This window comes from Prionailurus viverrinus, chromosome C2 (assembly GCF_022837055.1).
Source record: "Prionailurus viverrinus isolate Anna chromosome C2, UM_Priviv_1.0, whole genome shotgun sequence".
NCBI classification, from domain to species: domain Eukaryota; kingdom Metazoa; phylum Chordata; class Mammalia; order Carnivora; family Felidae; genus Prionailurus; species Prionailurus viverrinus.
Genome location: NC_062569.1, coordinates 6049281 through 6072587, shown reverse-complemented (window position 1 = coordinate 6072587; position 23307 = coordinate 6049281). Strand labels below are relative to the sequence as shown.

Here is a 23307-nt window from a genome sequence, read left to right as displayed (position 1 = left end):
CCAGGCCTCGTCCTCCTCCAAGAGGGGTCCAACGGGCTTCTGCCAGACTCTCACATCGGCTTTACCAGCCCAGGAAGCCTGGATGATTCACTGGTGGGCCCGGCACGCTTCATCCTGGGAGGCCTTCTGGAGGCTCTCCCAAAGGGTGATAGGCAGCAGGATTCCTGGACTTTCTGCGGGGGGGGGCGGGGGGGGGCGGTATCTGAGTACCCTATAAAGAGGGTGTCTGGGTTGCAAGACTTGAGGGGATACAAGGGACCATAAGGGCCTCTTGTTCAGACAGCCCCTTGGGAAGCTACCCAAAGAAAGGACCCTGGAGATGTAACCCCACCCTAGGTCCCGTCCCTCCACTCTACTGCACAGAGCGCCAGGGGGTTGGGGTGTGAGAGGCTCGAAGGTGAGCTCCCTGCATCCAATTGCTGTAAACTTTCCCTGCCTGAGTCCCAGCCCTCACCAAAGGCACTCTTGGGGTTAGAAACTTCCCATCGAGAGAAGAGGGTACCCTCCTTCGGACGAGGTTCAGGCATACCTCTCCGAGGACCTCCTAACCCGTGCCGGTGCACCCATTTTGCAGAAGGGAAAGTACAGCTGTGGGGAACCTCTGGGGGCCGCCCGGCCGCCCAGGCTCCCCTTCGCAGCAGCCCGGCTGGGCGTCGGAGGCTACGCGGTCCTTTCCCCAGAATGACGCGATTCTTTCGAGCATCACCCCAACCCTGGCGAGGCGCCTACAAGTAGGGCGTGGGGCCGGGCCGCCCGCGGTAATGACAGGGCCCGCGGCCTGTGGGTGGCGGCGGCGGAGGAAGCGGGAGGAATCTGGCTATTTCTGGCCGGGACGCGCCCACTAGCCTGGGCCAGGGTTGGGGGGGGGGGGCTGCTCGGCCCCCACCTCGGCCCTCCCCGATGCCCTGGAGGGGGCGGGGAGAGACGCGGGTTGGCGGGTCCAGGGGGCGGGGCGGTGTCCCGGGCCCACCTCCGGTCTCCTCCCACCGCAGTCCCTTCGGGTCCCTCCACCTTACTCGGCTCGGACCCGAGGCCATCGGCGCAGTCGCCGCGCACGTGTGTCGCGCGGCGCCCCCTCCCGCTGCGCCGCCCGTCGGGCATGGACTCGGGCCGGGACTTCCTGACCCTGCACGGTGAGTTCCTGGCTGGCGTGCGGGCAGACCCCGAGCGGCCCGACCCCCGCGGAAAGCCGTTCCCGGCCCTGGGCGGGGGGCCCGAGGCTCCTCCGGCTGCCCTCCGCCCCGCCCCGGGCCCGCCTCTCGGCCCTTTTGTTGCATTGGGGAAATCTCGGCCCAGGACTCTCGGGGTGGGACTGCCCCGCAAGACCTTGGGCGTCTCCAGGCTTGTCCCCTAGATCTGGCCGGAGGTGGGGTGGGGTGGGGGGGGGGGTGGTGACTCTGAAGACTTCCCTGAAGGCTACCCCCGACTCTGCCTGAAAGATTCTGCCTTTCTCTGGTCTCGGAAGGCTGGGCTCTCTGGTCGGCTGCGCACGGAGGGGCCGAGGAGGGACGGAACCAGCATCCACGAATAACCAAGTTTTCCCCGCCCCGTCCCGGCTGCCCGAGAGGCTCCCCAAATCCCCGGCGTGCCTGGACCGCGTCTGGCCGAGCGGGTGTGGCGCGGGGAGGAGGGGGAGGGAAGGAGAGGAGGAGGGGTGCAAGTGCGGGCTGGGCGGCCGTAACTGCCCCGCGCAGAAATCCTGGTCAGCGAGGCACCAGCTGGAAGGAGCAGCGCGACCCTCGCAACCGCGCACCCTCCTGGCGGGGCCGGGCCAAGTCTCACCGCGCGCTGCCCGCCGCTTCACCCTTTGTCCAGCCGAGTTCTGGCCCTCCGACCCGCCGGGGAAACAGTCTGGGCCGGCTCCTGGCCATATTGCTGTCCCTCCCGGAGAAAAGGCAGCGGTGGGCTCCCCCGCTGCAGGGCCTTGGCGGTCTTCTGGCACGGCAGGACCCTCCACCTGGTCTGGCGTTCTTTGCTCCGCGCTGGGGACTCACCCACTCTTAAGGGTATCTTGTCCTCCTGGCTCCTGAGATCGTCTGCCAATTCAGCAAACCCTGCCCTTCACGCCCATCACTGCTTAACCATAACTCCGCGTTCTCTGGCGTCCCTGGGGTTGGAGGCTTCAGTGCCCACCACTCAACCATCTAAACCATACAGGGAGATAATAGATGGGAAGGAGAAAGGCAGAGCCCTCCAGCTGACCACTAGAGACCCCCTGGATTTCAGGGGGATAGGAGATGTTCTTTTCAGCCAGCCCCCAGTCTATCTTGTGTTTCCCAGTTGGCCTGCACGTGGTCTCCATGGCCCAAAGAGACCTTTGCTCAGTGCCCAGAGCTGTTTCCCTCACACCAGTAGCCCGGGCTCCGCCAGGCAATCTCGTCCAGCTGGGTCATGGGGTTCCTGCCCCCTTTCCAGTGCTCCCTCTTCTCTCCTCAGACCAGACGTGTTCTTAGTGCTTCTGCCAGACCGGCAGAAAGGGAGGCTGGATGGTTCAGAGCACCAGAGTAGAGACCTCTGCTTTCTCTCTCATCCCTTGGTTAGTGCCCTCTACCCTGCAGACTGCCACGTCTTCCATGCCTGTCTCACCCTCAGGTCTCCTCCTCCTGCGAGCCCTCTGGTCGCCTCTGGCCCAGCTCATGTTGGAATGGGCTCCATTCTCGGGCATCTGTGCCTTTGTGGAATATCTCTTCCCTGGTGTCTTCCCCGGAGAGGAAGCTACGTGGAGGGACTGGGGCGTGGGTTTGGCCGCACTGGCCCCTTCGGTTCGAGACCTGCCTCCCAAATGCCTCACTCTGTCCAGCCCTTCCTGTGGGGCCGTCATGAACACTACAATCCTAAATCGTTTCTCTGCAGGCCCTCCTGCTTCTAGCACATCACCCAGAATTGTGTCCCTTAACTACCTTTGTCCCCCCTGCGACAAACCAAATCAGGAAGCAAGAAGCTGTCAAGGAGAATTGATGGTGGGAAGGGGCGGTCACTGTGACCTGTGCTGTTCCAGATTGTCCACGCTGCATCCCTTTCATATTTTGTGCCCCCCAGCACTGGACATGTGCTGTAGGACCACACCATCTGGTTTGGGCAGTTGGCAGTCTGCTGCAGAAAGGCCCCCTCCATTGGCCCGGGGTCGGGGGTGGGGGGGTGGGGGGAGGGCGCCACACAGCCTACCTAGATAGGAGATGTCCCTTACGTCCTCACCCCAGATGCATGCGGATGAAGTGTAGTCTATAGGCCTGCATTCTGGAGGCAGGCTATATGAGTTCAAGCCTTGACTTTTTCATCTCAGACAGATCCCTTGATTTCTTTGTGCCTCAGTTTCCTCAGCAAAGTAGGGGATAAGAATGCTACCTACCTCACAGGCTTGCTGTAAGGACTGAACGCGGTAATATGTATAAGGCAATGGAAGCAGTGCCTGGTACTCAGCAGGGGCTACGTTTCTGCAGGAGGTTCACCCCCAAGTGATCATGCCCTGTGCGTTCTTTGGGAGATGAGGGGGCACCGTAAGATAGTCCCTTGCTAGGAAAAGTGTGACCAGAACAGGACTCGAGAACCAAGGGGCTCTTTCTGGTGCCTCTGGAGCCCTCCGACTGATGCTCCAGTCCCCTGGCCTCCTTCCCCTCCTCCACTACCCCTGCTGTCTCCATTCTAGCCAGGCCTGCATCCTAGCCAGTCGCGGCCTCTCCAGCAGCTCCCCAAATGTGCCCGAAAGGATACTACCTCCCAGGCCCTCCCCTCACGGAACGCATCCACCTTTACCAGCTTTTCCTGCACCAAATCCACCCTGCCCCACTCTACAACTGGCATTTGTGAAAGTGGAAGGCAGGCTGTCTCTGGGCCCTTTCTTTTCACCCCTGGTATACAACATCCATTTGCAGGGGATGGCATAAGGACCAGGCACTTATGGGCATAGGAGCTCCAGGTGGGCAAAAAAGCCGGTGCCCTCAAGAGATAACGGTTCCAGAGCCATCATAGCAGGTGGGGGTGGCCAGCCCCCTGTTCGCCTCAGTTATGTTTCAAAGCTGCCTGTCTCCGGAGTTCCAGGCCCATACCCCACAGGCACAGCGATCCACGCTGATCCTAACATTTTGTGCCATAGGTCACTTTGGCGGTCAGATGAAGCCTGTGGACGCCTCCTCAGGGTCACGTGTTTAAGTGAATAAAAGAAAACACATGAGCATTCGAAGGAAGCACGTTACACTGAAGTGTGATTCTATCCATAGGCCCTTGGGGTGGGAGGGGTGGTCCTTGGTCCTCTGAATGAGAACCCTCGTGTGGTTTCTCTAAAACAGGCTTACCTTGCCCTCTGCCCGCTCCCCTCCAAATAAAGAACAACTTGCCTGTGCCGGTATTTCAGCTCATCTACACCAACACACGTTCTCACGATGCACTTACTCTCTGTGACGTGACCTTAGGCAAATCACTGTGCGCTTCAGTTTATTGTTAGTATTGCTTTGCTTGGCTGTGCTAATGGCTGGCTTTGAGGGTGACTCACTGCCCGCCCTGGTGACTGGAGCTGCAGTGAGGCGAATGGAGGAACTATTCAGAGGCGGAGAGTAAAAGAAGGGTGAGTCAGGCCTCTGGGTGGTGTTCTGACCTTGGCACACAGTAGGGGCTGGATGCATGAAAGAGAAGTTGTAACTTCCATGAAAGGTCCCACTGTTCCCGAGCACACTGGCGGCCCAGTTTTGTATAAAGTTGCGGTAGTTCTCGTCTGTTAATCAAAGCAAGCCTGCGTGAATGGGCTCATTTTTAAGATCAGCCTTTTTTCAAGAATTCCATTCGCATTCGCAACCGTGGAGATGACCCCACTCTGGTGGAGAAACCGAGAAAAGAAAACAGGCCCGCCTGAGGTTCACGAGCGAGGCAACAGCCGGCTGAATTACAATGAATTCGTTGAGTAATTGAGGTAAAATACTTGGCAGGCTTGGTGGTCTGCCCCAGGCTCCAGCCCGGGCTCCTCCTTAACCCGCCCCATCCCGTCTTCCGAGACTCACAGTCTCCCCTCCTCTGCTCAATCTCGCTCCAGCTTCTGGTCCTTCGCCCGCCCCCCAGCAGGTGTTTCCCCGGTGGACACCTCCTCCAAAGCCGAAATTCCTCCCTTCCCTGCGCGAACCCCGCGTTTTTAGGGCGGTTTACCCTCCCCAGGTCTGCCCTCTGGACCTCGGCTCCGCCCCTTGAGTGAGGCTCTGCCTCCAAGTTGCTTCCCAGACCTGGTTCCTTTCCTTCGCCCCCCGACCCCAGCTTCTGGGGCTGTGGCTCCGGCCCCTATCAGCTTTCTGGGCTGTGGCTTTCGCCACAGATCTGCTTCCTGGGTTACGGATTTGTCCCACTCCCGCCTCTCTGGCTCCTCCTCTCCCCGCCTGGGGCCCGCCCCCCCGGGGGCGAAGGTCCCGCCCCCCCGGGACTGGCCACGTCTCTTAGGGTCTGCCTCCGCCCCTTTCAGCCCAGATTTCTCTCACGCCCCGCCTCTAGGGCCGAGGCTCCGCCCTTCCAGGTTAGCCCCTCCTTCTGGATTCTGGCCCCGCCCCCCACGCCCGGACTCCTCCCCTGCTCCCCTCGGGGCGGTGCTTCCGCCCCCACGGCCAGGGCTTTCTAGAGGCTTTGCTGTCCCGGGCCAGGCTCGGTGGCGGCAGAGGCACCGGGGAGCGTCATGCAATGCCTAGGAATCCGCAGCCGGACCCGCTCCAGAGAGCTCTACCTGCAGGAGCAGAGCCTCAAGGTGGCAGCGCTCAATGGGCAGAGGCTGGGTAAGGGACCAGGAGGGCACCTAGCTCCGCTGGGAAGGCAGCTGGGACACGATGGAGGTAGACCGTATGTCCCTGAGCTCGGGATTCCTGCCTTCGATCCTTTGATTGGACATGTTCAGTGCTTCTGTGAGTGAGAGCCACGGTGGGGCTGTGTTTGCAGGGATGGCGTGTGAAGTGAGTATGGGGGGACTGGTTACCTCTTCTGATCTACCTGAGCCCCTCCAAAGTGCCCTCCTTGCCACCCCTAGCCCCTCCTGTTTACAGATCTTTGAGGCATTACTAGGTATGTGGCCCAGGGTAATGACTCTGTAACCCAGTGAGATGATTGTTTGAGACTACGTGATCCAGTGTGATGCTGTGCAAGTGTGAGTGACAAATGTGACATTGGGTGACCCAGTGTGTGACCTAGTGGTGATTCTGTCCCTCGTGCGGCACGTGGGGCCACTGTGCAGCAGCGATGAGATGTAACATGTGTGTGACACCGTGGCACCAGTGTGACAGCGTCTGATCCAGTGTGATGCCGTGTGGCTGCGCGTGTCCCAGGTGACCGATTCTGTTTTTCTGTGTTACAATATGTGTTACGTGGATTTTCTGACAGTGCTCTTTGTAACATTACTCATTGTGCCTGAGTAGTGACTACATAAGGCAGTGTTTCTTAGCACTAACCCTTGGGCAGGCTTCTGAGTCCTGACTCCACCGTGTAACTTCCTTGAGCCTCAGTTTCCTCATCTGTAAAATGGGCGTAATGATAGTGCCTTCTTCATAGGGTTGTTGGGGAGATTAAATACACGTGCTAAGATCAGTATCTCAGTCAAATCCTGACCATTAATGTTATGGTGGCTGCTATTATTATCGTTGTTATGACGATGTTCTGGCGATGTTGAGGACGGCAGTGTGTGATTGTGTAGCTGTGCGTTGCCGTGGGTCCCAGACCCGATTTGTCTCCATTATGCATCACCCTAGGTGCACGGGGGCACGATTCCTGGCACCCCCCTCAGCCTCTTGGCACCCGCAGCACCCTCCGTACTCACAGAGGCCACCTCGCTGCGTGTAGCCAGCCGGGGCAGGCTGCAGATCAGCCCAGGGGCCCCTGAGCTCAGAGGCCCCTTCTCAGGAGGAGAAGGTACCACAGATGAGCAGGTGGGGCTGGGCGCGGGGTGTCCCTAGACTTTCCGGGTGCTCAGGGAGGAAAAGTGGTGGGGCGGGCAGCCCGGAGGCCTCAGAGACAAAAGGGCCGCAGGTGAGGCTCAGAGGTAGGGGTGCCTGCCCAGGTTTGCTAATGGCCCAGGAGGCAGCGGCGATTATCAAGGCCCACCTTGGGGCTGAGGTCCGTGTTCCGGAAGCCACGTCGGCAGCCGGGGGACTTATCTCTGCCTGACCGCAGACGGGGCCACGGCCCGGCTCCAGGACAGGATGAACATGTCATCTCCTCACGGTGTTTTCCAGGGCCGGGGGGTGGGGCTCACCTTCGACTGTCCGACCCCGTCCCCCCATTACCATCTGTGGTGCTGGCAGCGGCTGGCCCTGATGAGTGCCCGGCTTGGGCGCGGGGGCCAGGCAGAGGGTCCGGAGAGGCCCCTGGCAGTCGTACCTCAGCCTCAGAGAGGACAGCGGAATGGATGCCCCAGCAGAGGCTGGGGGACTCCCTTCGGGCATCCGGGAACTCTCTTCCCCCTTCCTCTTGTTTCAATGCCACAGACACAGCCGACAGTTTAGGACTCCCTGCAGGAGCCCCCTTTTCCTGCACTGACCCTCCCCAGGGGCCGCAGTAGGACCGCTCACACCAAGGGTCTCCCAGCGGGGTCTCCCAGAAGTGTGGGGAGACTTGGGACAAAGGAGGGAGAAGGCACATCAGACAGACACCTCTGAGGAGGCCCACGGACGCCTCTTCCTATGCTGTTCTGACCCAGTGCTGATGGGGGAACAGAAGCCCAGAGACAGAGGGGAGCTGCCTAAAGCCATGGGGTGGGGGGGGGGGGGGTGGTTTTCAGCACTGGGTACTGTCCCCAGTGGAGGCAGGAGATCGGGGAGGGATAGGGAGGGTAAGGGTGGCTGAGGCCTGGGGAAGTGGTCCAGAAGGTTCTGTAGGAATTGTGGGGGTGTGGGGAAGGCTGGTCGGGGTGGGGGGAGTGTGAGCATGGATGAAGCTGGAGAGCCTATCAGGCGCTGTGGATCTGGGCTCAGAAAAGCAACGCTTATAGGCCTAGTCACAGGCCCCTCAGACTGGACCCACGTGGTCCCTGATGTCACCACTCTGCTGGAGCAGAAGGATAAGGACTGCTGAAGGGCCACCCAGTTTCAGTTTGGGGGACAGAGTGAGGGGAGATGGCCGATTGCCTCTGAACAGAGCTGGCTGCTGGACTGCCTCTGGCTTGGGTGACAGATACAGATCTAGACGCATTTATGTCTGTATCACGTTGATGGGTCATGAAGATGGGGAGTGGTCTCTCCCCGATCACAGTTGATACGGGGTCTGCTTGGGGATGAGGGCTCCCGGGGAGCCAGGCCTCGTGCCCCTTTGGTGCCTCCTGCTTGGAGCTGGTAGGACAAAGGGCATTATATCTTTGGGAGCCCCCGCCACGCAAGCCAGCCTGTGTGTCTGAAGACAGCTGGGCAGGAGGGGCCGTGCAGCCAGGGTTCTGGTCCTCACTTGGCGCCCTGGACCAGGTCTTGCCTCAGCTGCTGGGAAGGCTGTGCTGTGCCTCAGGGCTATATGATACGCTGAGGTTCCCCGACCCAGGACACTCAGAGATGAAGCGGGCAGGGAGAGACAGGGGCATCCCAGCAGGCCAAACATAGGCCCCAGTGGGCTCATTGGTCTCCCTGGGGGCAAGGATCAGAGACCTACTCGAGCAGGTGCAAGTTAGGGTGGGGGCAGCAGGGGTGAGGGAGGCAGGGACGGGCACAAGGCCCCTACTGCAACCATAACGTTGACACCAAGAACTACAACTGCTCTGACCTCAAGACCTTTTCTTTCCTGCCCTGCCTGATATTTTGGTCCCAGCTTCCTTCAGATCAGTCTGATCCCTAAGTATGACCAGGAGGGGCATACTTTGTCTTAAGGCCATTTTCTAGGTGTCCCAGGACACCTAAAAAACCTCAGGAACCAGATGTTCTTGAATCAGCTGCTTTCCCTTTGTCCATTCAGCTGTGGGTGGCAGGTCACGGTGTATAAAGTGTGGCGTTCAGTGGGCGGGTGTCCTGAGGTTTACATGGCCTCAGCTGGCAGTCAGAGATGACTTCCTGGAGGAGGCAGGGCTCCAGGATCAGGCTGGAGCTTGGGTGAAGGTGGGAGAAGGGAACCAAGAGCTGAGGAGGAGGCTGGTGAGAAGTGGGCTCCGAAAGGGTCCAGAGGTGGGAGTAGCTAGCATGGGTCCGGTGGCAGCAGGGACACTGGAGGCAATGGCATCTCACCAGCTCTGTCCCCTAGGCCTACAGGATGATGAGGACCTACAGGTGCTGCTGAAGGGCAGCCAGCTCCTGAAGGTGAAGTCCAACTCATGGCGGAGGGAGCGTTTCTACAAGTTGCAGGAAGACTGCAAGACCATCTGGCAGGAGTCCCGCAAGGTCATGCGGACCCCAGAGTCCCAGCTGTGTGAGTATCCCAGGGTGGGAGCAGAGTGGGGAGCCTGTGCTTGCGTGGGGAAACTGATGCTGGTTGGGGCAGGGAGTGGGGGACGGTCAATCCTGGACCGGGACCCCAAATAGGGAAGCCGAGGCCTGGCCTGGTGGGGCCCGGGTCGGTCACACAACCAGGACCGGATGTGGGGAGACTGAAAGTTGGCAAGGGTGGCGGAGAAGAGTTTGTTAAATCACCGATAGGGAAACTGAGGCCTAGTCTGGGCCAGAGAGGGTGGTCACGGAGGACCACAGATGGCGAGGCCTTTGGGGGGGTAGGGGTGTATAAACACGACCACAGATGGGAAGGTCCGGCTCAGAAGTAGGGAGGTTGTTGGAAGTGTTGTCTGAACTCACAGGGTATCCACTGAGACAGATGTGGGAGGGAGGGAAGTTGGGTGGAGTTTGACTCCAGGTGTAATGAGACCACAAGCCAGGCCCAAAGTCCGGGGGCAGATAAGGCCCTTCCCGGCGTCAGTGGCCAGGATATGAGGTGGGGCTGCGGGAGGCGGTTCCTCCCCGGGGACTGGGGCCATAGCGAAGAGGTGGGGTGGAGCAGAGAGAGCCCTTCGCTGGGCAGTTCCCTTGAGGGCGTTGGGCCTGAGGGTTTTCTGGCAGCTTCTGAAAAGGCCCAGGAACCCAAGCCTCAGGCCTGTAAACGGAGAGCGCCTCCAGCAAGCCCTCACAGAGACAGCTACCTCTTAACACAGAATGCCCTGAAGGCTCTGCAACAGAGTGTTCCCCTCCGCATCTTTACGTGGTGGGAAATTTTTAGATCAGTGCTACCCCAAAAAAACTGTCTTTGGTAACAGGAATGTTCTAGATCTGTGCTGTCCAGTAGAGGTCCACCGGCTACCTATGGCCATCAAGCACTGGCAACGTGGCTGGGGTGACTAAGGAACTGAATTCTTAATTCTACTGAATTTTAACTAATTTATATCTAAATAGCCACATGCGGCGGGTGACTGTTGTGTTGGACCGCGCAGGAACATCACTGCCGTTGGATTCCACACAACCCAGATCCCTGCCTTTGGCTGTGGCAGTGGCAGGGTGGGGGAGGGGGCACACGGAGACAGGGTCAGTCGGCTGGGAGTGAGATCAGACACGGGCGACAGGCCCGGGGTGGGAGGGGGGACAGCAGGAAGCGGAGGGCCTGCCCGCTGAGGGTGCCCAGGGAGGGTTTGCCGGCCTCGGGAAACTGAGGTAGTAAGCTGAGAAAGTATGGCCTGCTGCCCCTGTGGCCTGTAGCAGGGCCGGAGGTGAGGCGGGGCAGGAGCAGGGTCGGATGGGGAGCTGGGCTAGGGCCTTGGGGCTATGGGCCCCGGGTTTCTGAGCAGGGCAGGGTCGGCTTGGAACGGATGGAGCCTGAAGTCTCTCAAAAAACCACCCGAGTGCACATCAGCCGCACAGCATGGAAGCGGCCCAGACCTTTCCTGTCCGTGGCACCAGCCAGTCTCCTTCATAGGCCTCTGCCCTGATATGGGGCTTCCTGTTAGATGCTGGTGGGGGGGGGGGGGGGCGCGGCATGGTGGGAATGGGGCATCTTGTTCTCTGAGCCCTGGGGATTCCCGAGAGCCCGCACAGCAGCCAGTACACTCGTGTGCCCAGCACTTGGTGGCGGTGGGCGGGGGGGCGGAGACAGGGGAGGGGACCTGGGCTGCGGAGACGAGCCCCTCATCCTGGGACAGCTGTGAACACGAGGGCAGGAGGGGCGTCCCAGGCCGGAGACCAGCGTGAGCAAAGATGCAGAGGGGAGGACGAGGAAGGGGCACAAGTGCGGGGCCTGGGCAGAGGGGGCTGCAGGGGTGACAGGTGGGGGGTCAGGCACCAGGTGTGCTCAGGTGAGGAACATGGCTAGAAGAGGCTCTCTTCCGTGACAGAGACACTGAGACAGCTCTCGGGCTGAGCACTCGTGTTGGCTGCTTCCCTTCTCTGGGTGAGCAGCGAGACTGTTAGCCCCAAATGCGCTCTGTCCTCGGGGAAGCTGAGGCCAGGTGAGGGAGGAGGGGAGCAGTGCCCCCAGTTCTCTCTGCCTCTGCTTCCTGCTAAGTTTCCCCTGACCCTTCCACTACCACACTCCCCCCACTCTGGCTCCCAGAGGCAGACAAGGCATTATCAGCAGCGGAGGCATCTGGAATCTCTCTCTGGTGCGGGTGGGGGTGCTGGCCCAGCTCCACAGCTCAGGTTTCCTGTTGTCACCCCAGCCTGGGTCAGCTGCCTGCCGCTGGGGTGACCCTCGCCGGCACAGGAGGCCGTGGGCAGAGGGATTAAGCACAGGTACCCCCAGCACCCCAGATGGCCTAGGGCTCACGTATCTGGCCATCAGAGCCTGCTGCCCAGGCAGGGGCACATGTCATACACCTAGGGCTTGTAGGTAGGTGGCTGGGAGGCGTCTGGGCACTCAGGGTGCAGGCAGGCACCGGGAGGAGAGGTGAGCTTGTAGCCAGAGCTGGTCTAGGACCCGAGACAGACGGATGTGGATGGCTCAGGACGCGGGTGGGGCAGGGGCAGAGCCTGAACCTTGATGCTGGACAGCTTAGCGTGAGCCCAGCTGGTGGGACTGGCTCACGGCCAGGCCAGGGCGGACACACTGGGGGTAGTAGGGAGGCAGGGGCTTGCTGCTCCCTGAAGCTTGGAAGGCTTGAATGTGACGGGAGGCCTTTCCCCCCAGCTTCTGAGGACAGAATGGTGTACTCCCTCAGACTCCTAAGGGGCACCCCTTGGGGTCCTAGAGGGCCACGGCCTTCCTGCACCCTCCTTGCCAAGGGGTTCTCTGAGGTCAGGACACACACAGACACATGCAGGGCAAGGCCCTGTCTACACTCCAACGCAAGCACTTCTCCCTCTGCACCCACACCCCAGGGCCATGATGGCTTCTGTCTCCTGGATGGTCAGGAGAGGGGCCTGGAGGCTCTCATGGCTGTCTGAGGGGAAGACGGTACAAAGTCAAGGGCAATGAGGAGGGTTTGTGGCCTCCTGTCTGTCACAGGCTCCAAGCTGCAGAATGGTCTCCCCCATCTCTAAAAGCCCTGTCCGGCCCCAGTACTCTCCCAGGGGTCCTACACCCTCCCAGTCCAGAAAGAGCAGGGCTGGGGTCCCAGGTGCCCCTCTCCGAGGTCGGCCTCTCCCTCTGTCCCTCCCTGTGCGTTTCCGCTGCGCACCACAGTTGTGTCTCACGTTCTTCCAACACCTCAGTCTCTGGCCTCCTTCCTCCCTTCTGTGCCGCCTCGTCTGTCCTCCTGTCCCTCTCCTTGTCTCTGGATCGTAGAGCTCCAGCCCCGGCTCTAACGGCCCCTACGCTGTGCCTTGGGCCCATCGGGGGCAGGGACTGGCCTCGCAGCTCTCTCTGCCACCTGTCCCCTTTTTGCAGTCTCCATTGAGGACATTCAGGAGGTGCGGATGGGGCACCGCACGGAGGGCCTGGAGAAGTATGCCCGCGACGTGCCCGAGGACCGCTGCTTCTCCATCGTCTTCAAGGACCAGCGCAATACACTAGACCTCATCGCCCCATCGCCAGCTGACGCCCGGCACTGGGTGCAGGGTCTGCGCAAGATCATCCACCACTCGGGCTCCATGGACCAGCGGCAGAAGCTGCAGCAGTATCCTTTTGGTGGCAGTGGGTCCTGGCCCAGCCTGTGGATACTGGCTTTGGCCATCCCCAGGTCAACATGGGAACGGAAGATACCCAGATGGGGCCGTCGCACCAAAATAGCATAGCCTGGGGGCTTAAACAACAGAAGTTCACTTTCTCACAGTTCTGGAGGCTGGAGCTCCGAGGTCTGGTTGCCAGCATGGTTGGGTTCTGATGACAGCACTCTTCCTGGCTTGTGGGTGACTGCCTTGTCACTGTGTCCTCACATGGCAGAGAGAGAGAGAGAGAGTCAACACGATCCCTGGTGTGTCCTCTCATAAGGGCACGAATTCCATCATGAGGGCTCCACCTCGTGACCTTATCTAAGCCCCCCCAAGATGGATCCCCAGATGCCATCATATTGGGGGTTAGGGCTTCACCGTATTAATTTGGGGGAACACACTTCAGTCCTTAGCTGAAGGGAGGCAGAAAAGGTACCTGGAGCCCTGTTTGGTCTACACTGTGCACCCCCCAATGTCCCCTCTTCTCCCCACCAATAACCAGCACAGGTGAGGCTAACGGCAGCAGCCTGCTTCCACGAGAGGCCGTGCCTTGGGTGTTTTAAGCATGTTTCCTGGAGTTACTACATTTTTTCTCTCTGGGAATTTGGGAGGCCCTGGTACCCCCTGTGCCATTCTGGGGGGAGTGGGGCCCAAGTTTCCCGGGGCCTGGTGTGCAGGCCAGCCTGTGGGCTTAAAACAAATTCACTTCCAAGTCTGGGTGCACAACATGCTAGCCTAGGATTCAAAGTGATCGGGCTTCTGGTACATAGGGTTAGGGAGGAGCCAGCTCCAGCCCCCTCTTTTAATGACAGTTTTATTGGCATATAATTCACATACCGTGTAATTCACCTGCCTAAAGTGTACAAGTTAATGCCGTTTAGTATATTCACAGAGTCGGAAGTAATTTTACAACATTTCATCACCTTAAAAAGAAACCCCACACCCCTTAGCAGCCACTCCCCATCTCCCCATGACCCCCCAGGCCCTAGACAACCACTAATCTACATTTTGGCTTTATACGTCTGCCTTTTTCTGGGCATCTCACCTAAGTACAAGATACAGTCTTTTGTGACTGGCTTCTCTCACTGAGCATGTTTTTCAGGCGAATCCATGCTGAATGGATGAATCAGGACTTCATTCCTTCTTATGGCTGAATAACATTCCATGGCGTGGTTATTCCCCAGTTTCTTTATCCATTCAGTAGTTGATGGACATTTGGGTTTCCACTTTGGAGCTTTTATGAACCAATGCTGCTATGAACGTTTGTGTAGAAGTTTCACGTGGTATATACCTACAATTTATAAGTCTTATGGTAACCGTTTGTTTAACCTTTCGAGGAATTGCCGAGCTGTTCTCCAATGAGGAAATTTACATTCTCACCAGCAGTGTATGAGGGTTCCAACTTTTCACATCTTCGCTAAGGCTTGTTACTATCTTTTTTTACTGTACCCAGCTTTGTGGGTATAAAGCGGCATCATTGTGGTTTTGCTTTGCATTTCCTTGATAGCTAATGATGTCGGGTATCTTTACATGTGTTTATTGGTCATTTGTATATCTTCCTTGAAGAAATATCCGTTAGATCCTTTGCCCATTTTGTGTTGTTAAGCTCTTAAAAAAAAAAGATTTTATTTTTAAGTAATCTCTACACCCAACACGGGGCTCAAACTCACAACCCTGAGATCAAGAGTCGCACGCTCTACTGACTGAGCCAGCCCGGTGCCCCTATTAAGCTCTTTTTTAAATGGATCTTCGAAAAAAAATTTTTTTAATGTTTATTTATTATTGAGAGACGGAGAGACACAGAGCGTGAGCAGGGGAGGGGCAGAGAGAGGGGGAGATAGAATCCGAAGCAGGCTCCAGGCTCTGAGCCATCAGCACAGAGCCTGACGTGGGGCTCAAGCTCACAAACTGCAAGATCATGACCTGAGCTGAAGTTGGTCGCTTAACCAACTGAGCCACCCAGGCACCCCATTAAATGGATCTTTTTAAAAAAAAATTTAATTGTGGTAAAACATACGTAACATAAAATTTACCGCCTTCAACTACTGTAGTAGTGTTGAGTACATTCCCATTGTCGTGCAACCAACATTCAGAGCTTTTTTCGTCTTGTAAAACTGAAATTCTACATCCATTAAACAACTTGCCATCCTCCCACCTCCAATCCCCACTCCCCAGCCCCCAGCAACCACCGTTCTCCTTTCTGTCTCTATGAATTCGACGACCCTAGGAACCTCAGATAAGTAGAATCATACAGGATTTGTCTTTTCACAACTGGCTCATTTCACTTAGCATAACGTCCTTAAGATTTATCTATGTTGTAGCGTGCGTCACAGTTTCCATTCTTTTTAAGGTGGAATAATGATAGTCCATTGTCTGCAAAGGCCACATTTTGTTCATCCATTCATCCACTGAGGGACACCTGGTTGCTTCCACCTTTTCACTGTTGTGAGTAATGCTACTCTGGGCATACCTCTTTAGACCCTGCCTTCAGTTCTCTGGGGGTATAGACGCAGAGGGAGAGCTGCTAGATCATATGACAATTCTGCTTTCAGCTTTTTGAGGAACCACCATACTGGCTTCCACAGTGTTTGTACTGCTTTGCTTTGCCACTGACAGTGCACAAGGATTCCGATTTGCTCCAAGTCTTCAACACACTTGCTATTTTCTGGGGTTTGTGTTTTGGTTTGGTTTGGTTTCTGATAGGTATCTTATTGTGGTTTTGATTTGCATTTGATTCATGATGTGGAGTGTTTTTTTGTTTGGTTTTTTGGTTTTTTTTTTAATGTGCTTTTCTGCCATCTTCTCTGGAGAAATGTTTACTCAGATCCCTGGCCCAGTTTTTCACTGGGGCTCTTTGTCTTTTTATGATTGAGTTCTAAGAGTCATTTATATATTCTAGACACAAGTCTCAGCTCGGTTATGCTTTGCAAATAATTTCTCCTATTTTGGGGATTCTTTTCTTTTTCTCGATGGTATTTGAAGCACAAGTTTTTAGTTTTGGTGAAGCCTAAGTCAGCTACTTTTTGCTTTCGTTGATGTGATTTTTGATGTTATATCGAAGAAGGCTTTGCTTAACCCAAAGTCACAAACATTTACTCTTATGTTTTCTTCTTTTTTTTTTATTTTTTATTTTTTTATTTTTTTTTATTTATTTTTTTTAAAAACTTTTTTTTTCAACGTTTATTTATTTTTGGGACAGAGAGAGACAGAGCATGAACAGGGGAGGGGCAGAGAGAGAGGGAGACACAGAATCGGAACCAGGCTCCAGGCTCCGAGCCATCAGCCCAGAGCCTGACGCGGGGCTCGAACTCACGGACCGCGAGATCGTGACCTGGCTGAAGTCGGACGCTTCACCGACTGCGCCACCCAGGCGCCCCTCTTATGTTTTCTTCTAAAAGTTTTACAGTTTTAGCTATTACATTTAGGTGTTTGATTTTTTTTTTTTCTTTTTAATTTTAAGGATGCTCCACGCCCAGTGTGGGACTTGAACTCACAACCCTGAGACTAAGGGTCACATGCTCTATGAACAGAGACAGCCAAGCACCCCAGGTCTCTGATTCATTTTGAATTTGTTTTTGTGGCATGATGGGGGGGGGGGTCCAGCTTCATTTCTTTGCGTGTAGGTAGCTGCTCCAGCACCATTTGTTGAAAAGATTGTTCTTTCCTCATTGAACTGTATTTACAGCCTCATCAAAAATCAGTTGACCATAAATATGAGGGTTTATTTAATGATTCAGTTTTATTACATTTATCTATACATATGCATGCACCACATTTCAGTTACCATAACTTTGTACTAAGTTTTTTTGTTTTATTTATTTATTTATTTATTTATTTAAAATCCAAGTTAGTTCATGTACTAAGTTTTGAAATCAGGACGTGTGAGTCTTCCAAATTTGTTCTTTTTTTTTTTTCTTTCTTTTTTTTTTTTTTCTTTTTTTTTGGTGAGATTAGTTGGACTATCCTGGATCCCTTGATGCCCCATATAAATTTTAGGATCAGTTTCTGCAAAGTGGCCAGCATGATTCTGATAGGGGTTGTGTTGAATCTGTAGATCAATCTGGAGAGTATTCCCCATTTAACAAATCAAGTGTTGTGATCTGTAAATATGGGTATCTTTCCATTTATTTAGGTCTTCCTTAGTTTCTTTCAACATGGTGTTGTCGTTTTCAGAGTGTAAGTTACACATTTAAATTTCCTTACTCTCTGATTTTCAGCAGTTCAGAGAGTTTTAAGTGTTTTTTTCTCAAGGCTATATCTGCCTGATTTTGAGCTTTCTTAAAAGTCCAATTCTGTAGCACAGGCTTGTGCTTGGACAGGCTTCTGCCCTCTGGAGGATTCTGCTGCCCAGACCTCAAGGTCATAAATGCATTCCAGCCTACGGAACAGCAGTCGGCATGGGGACCTCATGCTTGGCTGGACCACTCTGAACGTGATTTTCTTTTTTTTTTTTTTTTTACCTAGAATTCTGCCCTAATTATTTTCTCATGTAAATATATACATAAAATATGGCTATGTTAGAATGAAATTTTAAAGGCCCCCAAAACCCATCTCCTTCAGAAACTGCTGATTTGGGTTATGCCCCCAATCTTCTCTGCATTTCAATTTGCCTCGTGATGCATTTGCCAAAAATACTGGAGATCATACATTTGTATCCACTTTCCGTGTAACATTACGTCATAATTCTTTCCCCATAAACAGCTGTAACGACTGTAATATTCCATTGAGTAGATGCCCTATAAGTTAGCGCTCCATTCTTTTAGCGGTGAACATTTATTTTTAGTCTTCCACTACTACAAGTAACATGGCAAAGAACTATGTTCATAAAACCTTTCAGTATTTAGTAGGAGTATTTCCTTACGAATAGATTCCTAGAAGTGGAATTAGTGAGTCAAATGATGTAGACGTGTAGACGTTAGCTGTAGCTCTACACCACATTCCTAAGGGTTGAACTGATTTCCTTTGTCCAAGTGCAAGATGGGAGTGTCCGTGTCACCTCACCCCCGCGTGCCTTCAAAGTAACATACTTTGAAATTGCTGATCTTACAGTTTAAGAAACCGCAGCTCATTTGCAAATCTTAGTCTCTTTGATTACCGAGAACGTCTGTGAAAGGTCAGTTTATGTCCTTCTCTCATTTAGTTATTAAGGTCATTGTACTGTTCTCTGGACTTTATTTTTTCTTTCTTTGACCCTCAGAATTGTGTAAAGTTTATATGGCATCAATTATGTTGTTTCCTTTGCGACTTTTTCTAAAAACCTGCTTTTGGTTTTTAAAAATTATGGTCGTTGTCTTTGTTCTCAAATTTCTGTGGAATGTACTGTGGGGTTCCTCTTTCTTGACTTCTCCAGGTCTAGTCTGAGGGGAGAGGGGACAGAAGGGAGAGGTGGGGCCCTAAGTGCCCCCATCGTGACAGCATGAGCCGGGCTTTGTTTTTTGCTTGTGATATCCTCACCTTCTGATCTCTGGCTTAAAGTTTTGATGTTTCCTATAAAGTAAGCTTCACGTGCTTTAGTCAAGTTGGCTAACAATGATGTATTGGAAACCAGAAGGACAAACCTTGAAATGGTAACAGTAATTATCTGTGGGTGATACAACTACGGGGGATTTGTTTACTTTCTGCATTTTTTTAAAAGTTTATTTATTTTGAGAGAGAGAGAGAGTACTAGCTGGGGAGAGGGGCAGAGAGAGAGAGAGAGAGGGAGAGAGAACCTTAAGCAGGCTCCATGCTCAGTGTGGAGCCCGATATGGGGTTTGATCCCACGTCGGTGAGATGAGGACCTGAGCTGAAATCGAGAGTCAGACACTTGACCGACTGAGCCACCCAGGCGTCCCTACTTTCTGCATTTTCTAAGTTGTCTATAAGCGAACTCTTCCACAGTGAGAAAATAAATGTCTTTAGAAATGTGAAAAGGTTCAAATCCAGCCAACAGAAAATAGACCCCTTAATAGGATGTAACATTTTCTCCGAAGAGCCCATCGGATCTTGTCCCTGGGATGCTGATGTGCAGCTGCACCTGCAGGGCGCTTTGTCTGTGGGTGGTCTCAGTCCACCTGGGCCCAGGACTTCACCCTGGGCTTGAAACATGGCTCTAGCTGGGACCGTGGGGGTATCAGGGCTCCTGGGTTCTTTCTTTCCTTACTTCTTGCCCAGCTGGATTCACTCTTGCTTGCGAAAAGCTGACAAAAACAAGGACAACAAGATGAGCTTCAAGGAGCTGCAGAACTTCCTGAAGGAGCTCAACATCCAGGTGGATGACAGCTATGCCCGGAAGATCTTCAGGGTGAGGCAGGGAGTGAGGGCTGCTTCTGTGTGGCAGGGGGCCCTAGACCCTAGTGGGGAGCGTGCTCTGAGCCCGGCCCACGTGGCCTTGCAGGAATGTGACCGCTCCCAGACAGACTCGCTGGAGGATGAGGAGATTGAGGCCTTCTACAAGATGCTGACCCAGCGGGAGGAGATTGACCGCACCTTTGCGGAGGCCGCAGGCTCCAGGGAGACGCTGTCGGTGGATCAGTTAGTGACGTTCCTGCAGCACCAGCAGCGGGAGGAGGCGGCGGGGCCTGCGCTGGCCCTCTCTCTCATTGAGCGCTATGAACCCAGCGAGACGGGTGAGGGCCTGGCTGGGGCCTTCAGCCTGCACTCCCTGGGTCTATCTACACTGGCTGGGAGACGCCTGGGGAGTGTCAGGAGCTGGAAGGAAGGGGGGCGCCTCAGCCTGCCCCATGAAGGCAAGCAGATGGGAGACAGGACTCCAGCATCACTACCCCTCTCTCGGGTCCTTCTCCAGAGGGGTTTGAGGGTCCTCCAGGAAACAGGAGAGGAGGCTGGAAAAACAAACCCTTTTCCTGCTTCCTTCTTTGTGCCCATTCTGGGCCCCTCCCTGTGCTTCAGTCTAGAGGCCCAGAGGAGGAGGAGGAGGCAGACTGAGGAGGGGGCCTCGGTGTGGGGGACCGAGAAGGTGGTGGGAGGTGGAGGGAGAGACAGAGCCCCGCTCTGGGGTAATGACAGCCTGATGATTTACCAGACTTACCTCTTCCGAGAGACGTCCGGGGCGAGCTCGGGACGGGGAGGCGGGGACAGCAGGGGGCTCCTCGGGAAGGCCTCCGGGAGGCGGCTGGCCTCCAGAGCTCTGACTGGTGCCGGCCTCCTCCCTCGCAGCCAAGGCGCAGCGGCAGATGACCAAGGACGGCTTCCTCATGTACCTGCTGTCCGCCGACGGCAGCGCCTTCAGCCTGGCGCATCGGCGGGTCTACCAGGACATGGGCCAGCCGCTCAGCCACTACCTGATGTCCTCCTCGCACAACACCTACCTGCTGGAAGACCAGCTCACCGGGCCCAGCAGCACCGAAGCCTACATCCGGTGGGGCCCGGGGGCGGGGCGGGGCGGGGCGGGGCGGGGCGGGGCGGGGCCGGGGCAGCCTTGGGGCGGGGCGGGCCCGGGCCGGGGCGGGGTCGGAGGGCCTAGCCGCCACGCCTACCCGCAGGGCGCTGTGCAAGGGCTGCCGCTGCCTGGAGCTCGACTGCTGGGACGGCCCCAACCTGGAGCCGATCATCTACCACGGCTACACGTTCACCTCCAAGATCCTCCTCTGCGACGTGCTCAGGGCTATCAGGGACTACGCCTTCAAGGTGGGCGCGCTCCTGGCGGGTGAGGAGGGCCGTAGTAAGGGCGGCACCCCCCTCCTAACCTGCCCTGGGGCCTCCAGGCGTCCCCCTACCCCGTCATCCTGTCCCTGGAGAACCATTGCAGCCTGGAGCAACAGCGTGTGATGGCGCGACACCTGCGCACCATCCTGGGCCCCATGCTCTTGGACCGGCCGCTGGACGGGGCCACTACCAGCCTGCCTTCCCCTGAGGTTCGCGGTGGGCACGGGGGTACCCATATGAGAGGGCAGGGGGGACTGGCCGGGAGGCCCGTTGGCTTGGTCTTGACCAGCTGCTTCTCCACTCTTAGCAACTGAAGGGGAAGATCTTGCTGAAGGGGAAGAAGCTTGGGGGGCTCCTGCCCCCTGGCGGGGAGGGTGGCCCTGAAGCCACTGTCGTGTCTGATGAGGATGAGGCTGCTGAGATGGAGGACGAGGCAGTGAGGAGCCGAGTGCAGCACAAGCCCAGGGTTCGAGGGGGAGTTGTGGGGGAGGGGTCAGCCCCGGGGACCTCCCCCATCATGGGATGTTTGCCTGGTCTCAGTTCTCTGTGGCTGCCACTCAGACCCTCTGCCCCCCTCTCTCTGTCTGTCTCCCTCTGTCTCCGTGTCTGGGTTTCTGGCTCTCTCAGTGCCCACCTGCCCCAACCTCTGAATCTAACCGGGGCCTCCCCATGGCCCCCAGGAGGACAAGCTCAGGCTAGTGAAGGAGCTCTCCGATATGGTCATTTACTGCAAGAGTGTCCACTTTGGGGGCTTCTCCGGCCCCGGCACCCCAGGGCAGGCTTTCTATGAGATGGTGTCCTTCTCTGAGAACCGCGCCCTCCGACTGCTCCAAGAATCAGGTGAGCCCCGGCCCTGCACCCTCAGGGTGCTGTCCATCTGTCTGACCGTTTGGACCGGTCAGGCCTGGCTCCCCCTGCTCGGGGCCTGGCAGAGTCAGCACCAGATAGAGCTGGTGGGGGGGTGGGGGGGGGCCTGGGCTCCCCGGGGGGGTTGTGCACTTCTGACCACCTACACCTTCTCAGGAAACAGCTTTGTTCGCCACAATGTGACTCACCTGAGCAGGATCTACCCTGCTGGGTGGAGAACGGACTCCTCCAACTACAGCCCCGTGGAGATGTGGAACGGGGGCTGCCAGATCGGTATGGGCCGGCGGGGGCCGGCGGGGCCTGGGAGGAGGCCTGGGTGAGGGTTTCGGTCCAGAGGACCAGGGGCCAGACACAGTGCGTTGTGGGTTCGGTTTGAAAATAATCCCCCCGCCAGCAAGTCACAGTGTGTGAAACCTCATGGTGAGCACACTAGGGCTTTGCATCCTGGCACCAGCAATAAAACGTGAGGCTGGTGTGGTGGGTCAGGGAAGGTGACAGGGGGGCAGCAGGCACGGGAGTGGCGCTGGGCCCTGCTTCTGCCTCCCCATGGGCCTCTAAGGCCTCAGTCTACCCTGAGCAGGCCGGGCTCTGGGGCCCCGGAGACCAGCCCACAGCCTGTGACTGCTCTGTCTCGCCTCCAGTGGCCCTCAATTTCCAGACACCTGGCCCAGAGATGGATGTGTACCAGGGCCGCTTCCAGGACAACGGGGCCTGCGGGTACGTGCTGAAGCCTGCCTTCCTGCGAGACCCGAACTCGACCTTTAACTCGCGTGCTCTGGCTCAGGGGCCCTGGTGGACCCGGAAGCGGCTCAGTGTCAGGGTACGGCCGGCCACGGGAGGGACAGGAGCCTGTGGGCCTCCCTCCTCCCTCACCACCATTCCCGACCCCTCACTGGTCCCCTGCCTTTCCTCAGGTCATCTCCGGGCAGCAGCTGCCAAAAGTCAACAAGAATAAGAATTCAATCGTGGACCCCAAGGTGACGGTGGAGATCCACGGCGTGGGCCGGGACACGGCGAGCCGCCAGACGGCTGTGGTCACCAATAACGGTACCTGCGGGGCCTGGGCGGGGCCCCCCCGCCGGAGCTGGCGTCCACGCTGCTGACGCGGTGCTTGCACCCCTAGGTTTCAACCCGTGGTGGGACACAGAGTTTGAGTTCGAGGTGGTTGTGCCTGAGCTCGCCCTCGTGCGCTTCTTGGTGGAGGATTATGACGCCTCCTCTAAGAACGACTTCATTGGCCAGAGCACCATCCCCTTGGGCAGCCTCAAGCAGGGTGAGTGTGTGTCGAGGGGGGGAGACAGCGAGGTCGGGGAGGCAGGGCCTGCGGTCTCTTGCGCTGGGGCCCTTGTCCCTTGAAGCATCCTCATCCAGTGACCGGAACTCTCCGTGTGCTCTTTCCTGCCCATCCACCTGCCAGGATACCGCCACGTCCACCTCTTGTCAAAGAACGGAGACCAGCACCCTTCTGCCACCCTCTTTGTGAAGGTGTCTCTCCAGGACTAGGTTTGGGGATTCTGGAGGCAGCTGCCCCAAGCTGGCCGGGCCCTCTGTCCACAGGTAGGGACAGGGCTGGTGTGGCTGCTCCCAGCCTCTCGCTTGGAGCTAGAGGCCCCGCACTGCCTTCAGCTCTAACATACTGTCAAAGCTGCTGCCTCTCTGGGCTTCCAGGAGCTGGCCCAGTCCCTGGAGCTCTCTTCGATTCCGTTAGGAAAAACACTGCAGCCCTCCGCCCTCTGGCCAGCCCCAGGTTGAGGGTTTTTATAAAAATTATAAGACTGAGTCCTGTGGTCTCTTTCCC

At 56.4% G+C, this 23307-nt stretch overlaps 1 protein-coding gene across 3 annotated transcripts; it reads left to right on the top strand.

Moving 5' to 3' along the window:
- Positions 1-997: 997 nt before the first annotated feature.
- PLCD1 (phospholipase C delta 1) lies at positions 998-23289 on the top strand. 3 transcript variants are annotated; one of them, XM_047874616.1, is made up of 15 exons: positions 998-1133; positions 9183-9339; positions 12733-12961; positions 19149-19278; positions 19372-19603; positions 20154-20355; positions 20480-20624; positions 20702-20851; positions 20950-21108; positions 21323-21482; positions 21666-21782; positions 22151-22329; positions 22424-22556; positions 22633-22782; positions 22927-23289. In XM_047874616.1, the coding sequence occupies exons 2-15, from the start codon at positions 9315-9317 to the stop codon at positions 23010-23012; spliced, it is 2097 nt and encodes a 698-aa protein (XP_047730572.1). In that variant the 5' UTR covers positions 998-1133; positions 9183-9314; the 3' UTR covers positions 23013-23289. The 3 variants fall into 3 exon arrangements, with proteins under 3 accessions (XP_047730572.1, XP_047730570.1, XP_047730571.1); XM_047874614.1 differs by having other exon boundaries at positions 1085-1133; positions 9175-9339; XM_047874615.1 differs by lacking the exon at positions 998-1133 and adding an exon at positions 5555-5744 and having other exon boundaries at positions 9175-9339.
- Positions 23290-23307: the final 18 nt, after the last annotated feature.

Excerpts from the sequence above, each read along its gene's own strand:
- PLCD1 (XM_047874615.1), top strand. The coding sequence starts at position 5,648 with ATGCAATGCCTAGGAATCCGCAGCCGGACCCGCTCCAGAGAGCTCTAC. Across the intron at positions 20,625-20,701 it reads TCAGGGACTACGCCTTCAAG|GCGTCCCCCTACCCCGTCAT; the intron begins GTGGGCGCGCTC and ends TGGGGCCTCCAG. Across the intron at positions 21,483-21,665 it reads CCGACTGCTCCAAGAATCAG|GAAACAGCTTTGTTCGCCAC; the intron begins GTGAGCCCCGGC and ends ACACCTTCTCAG.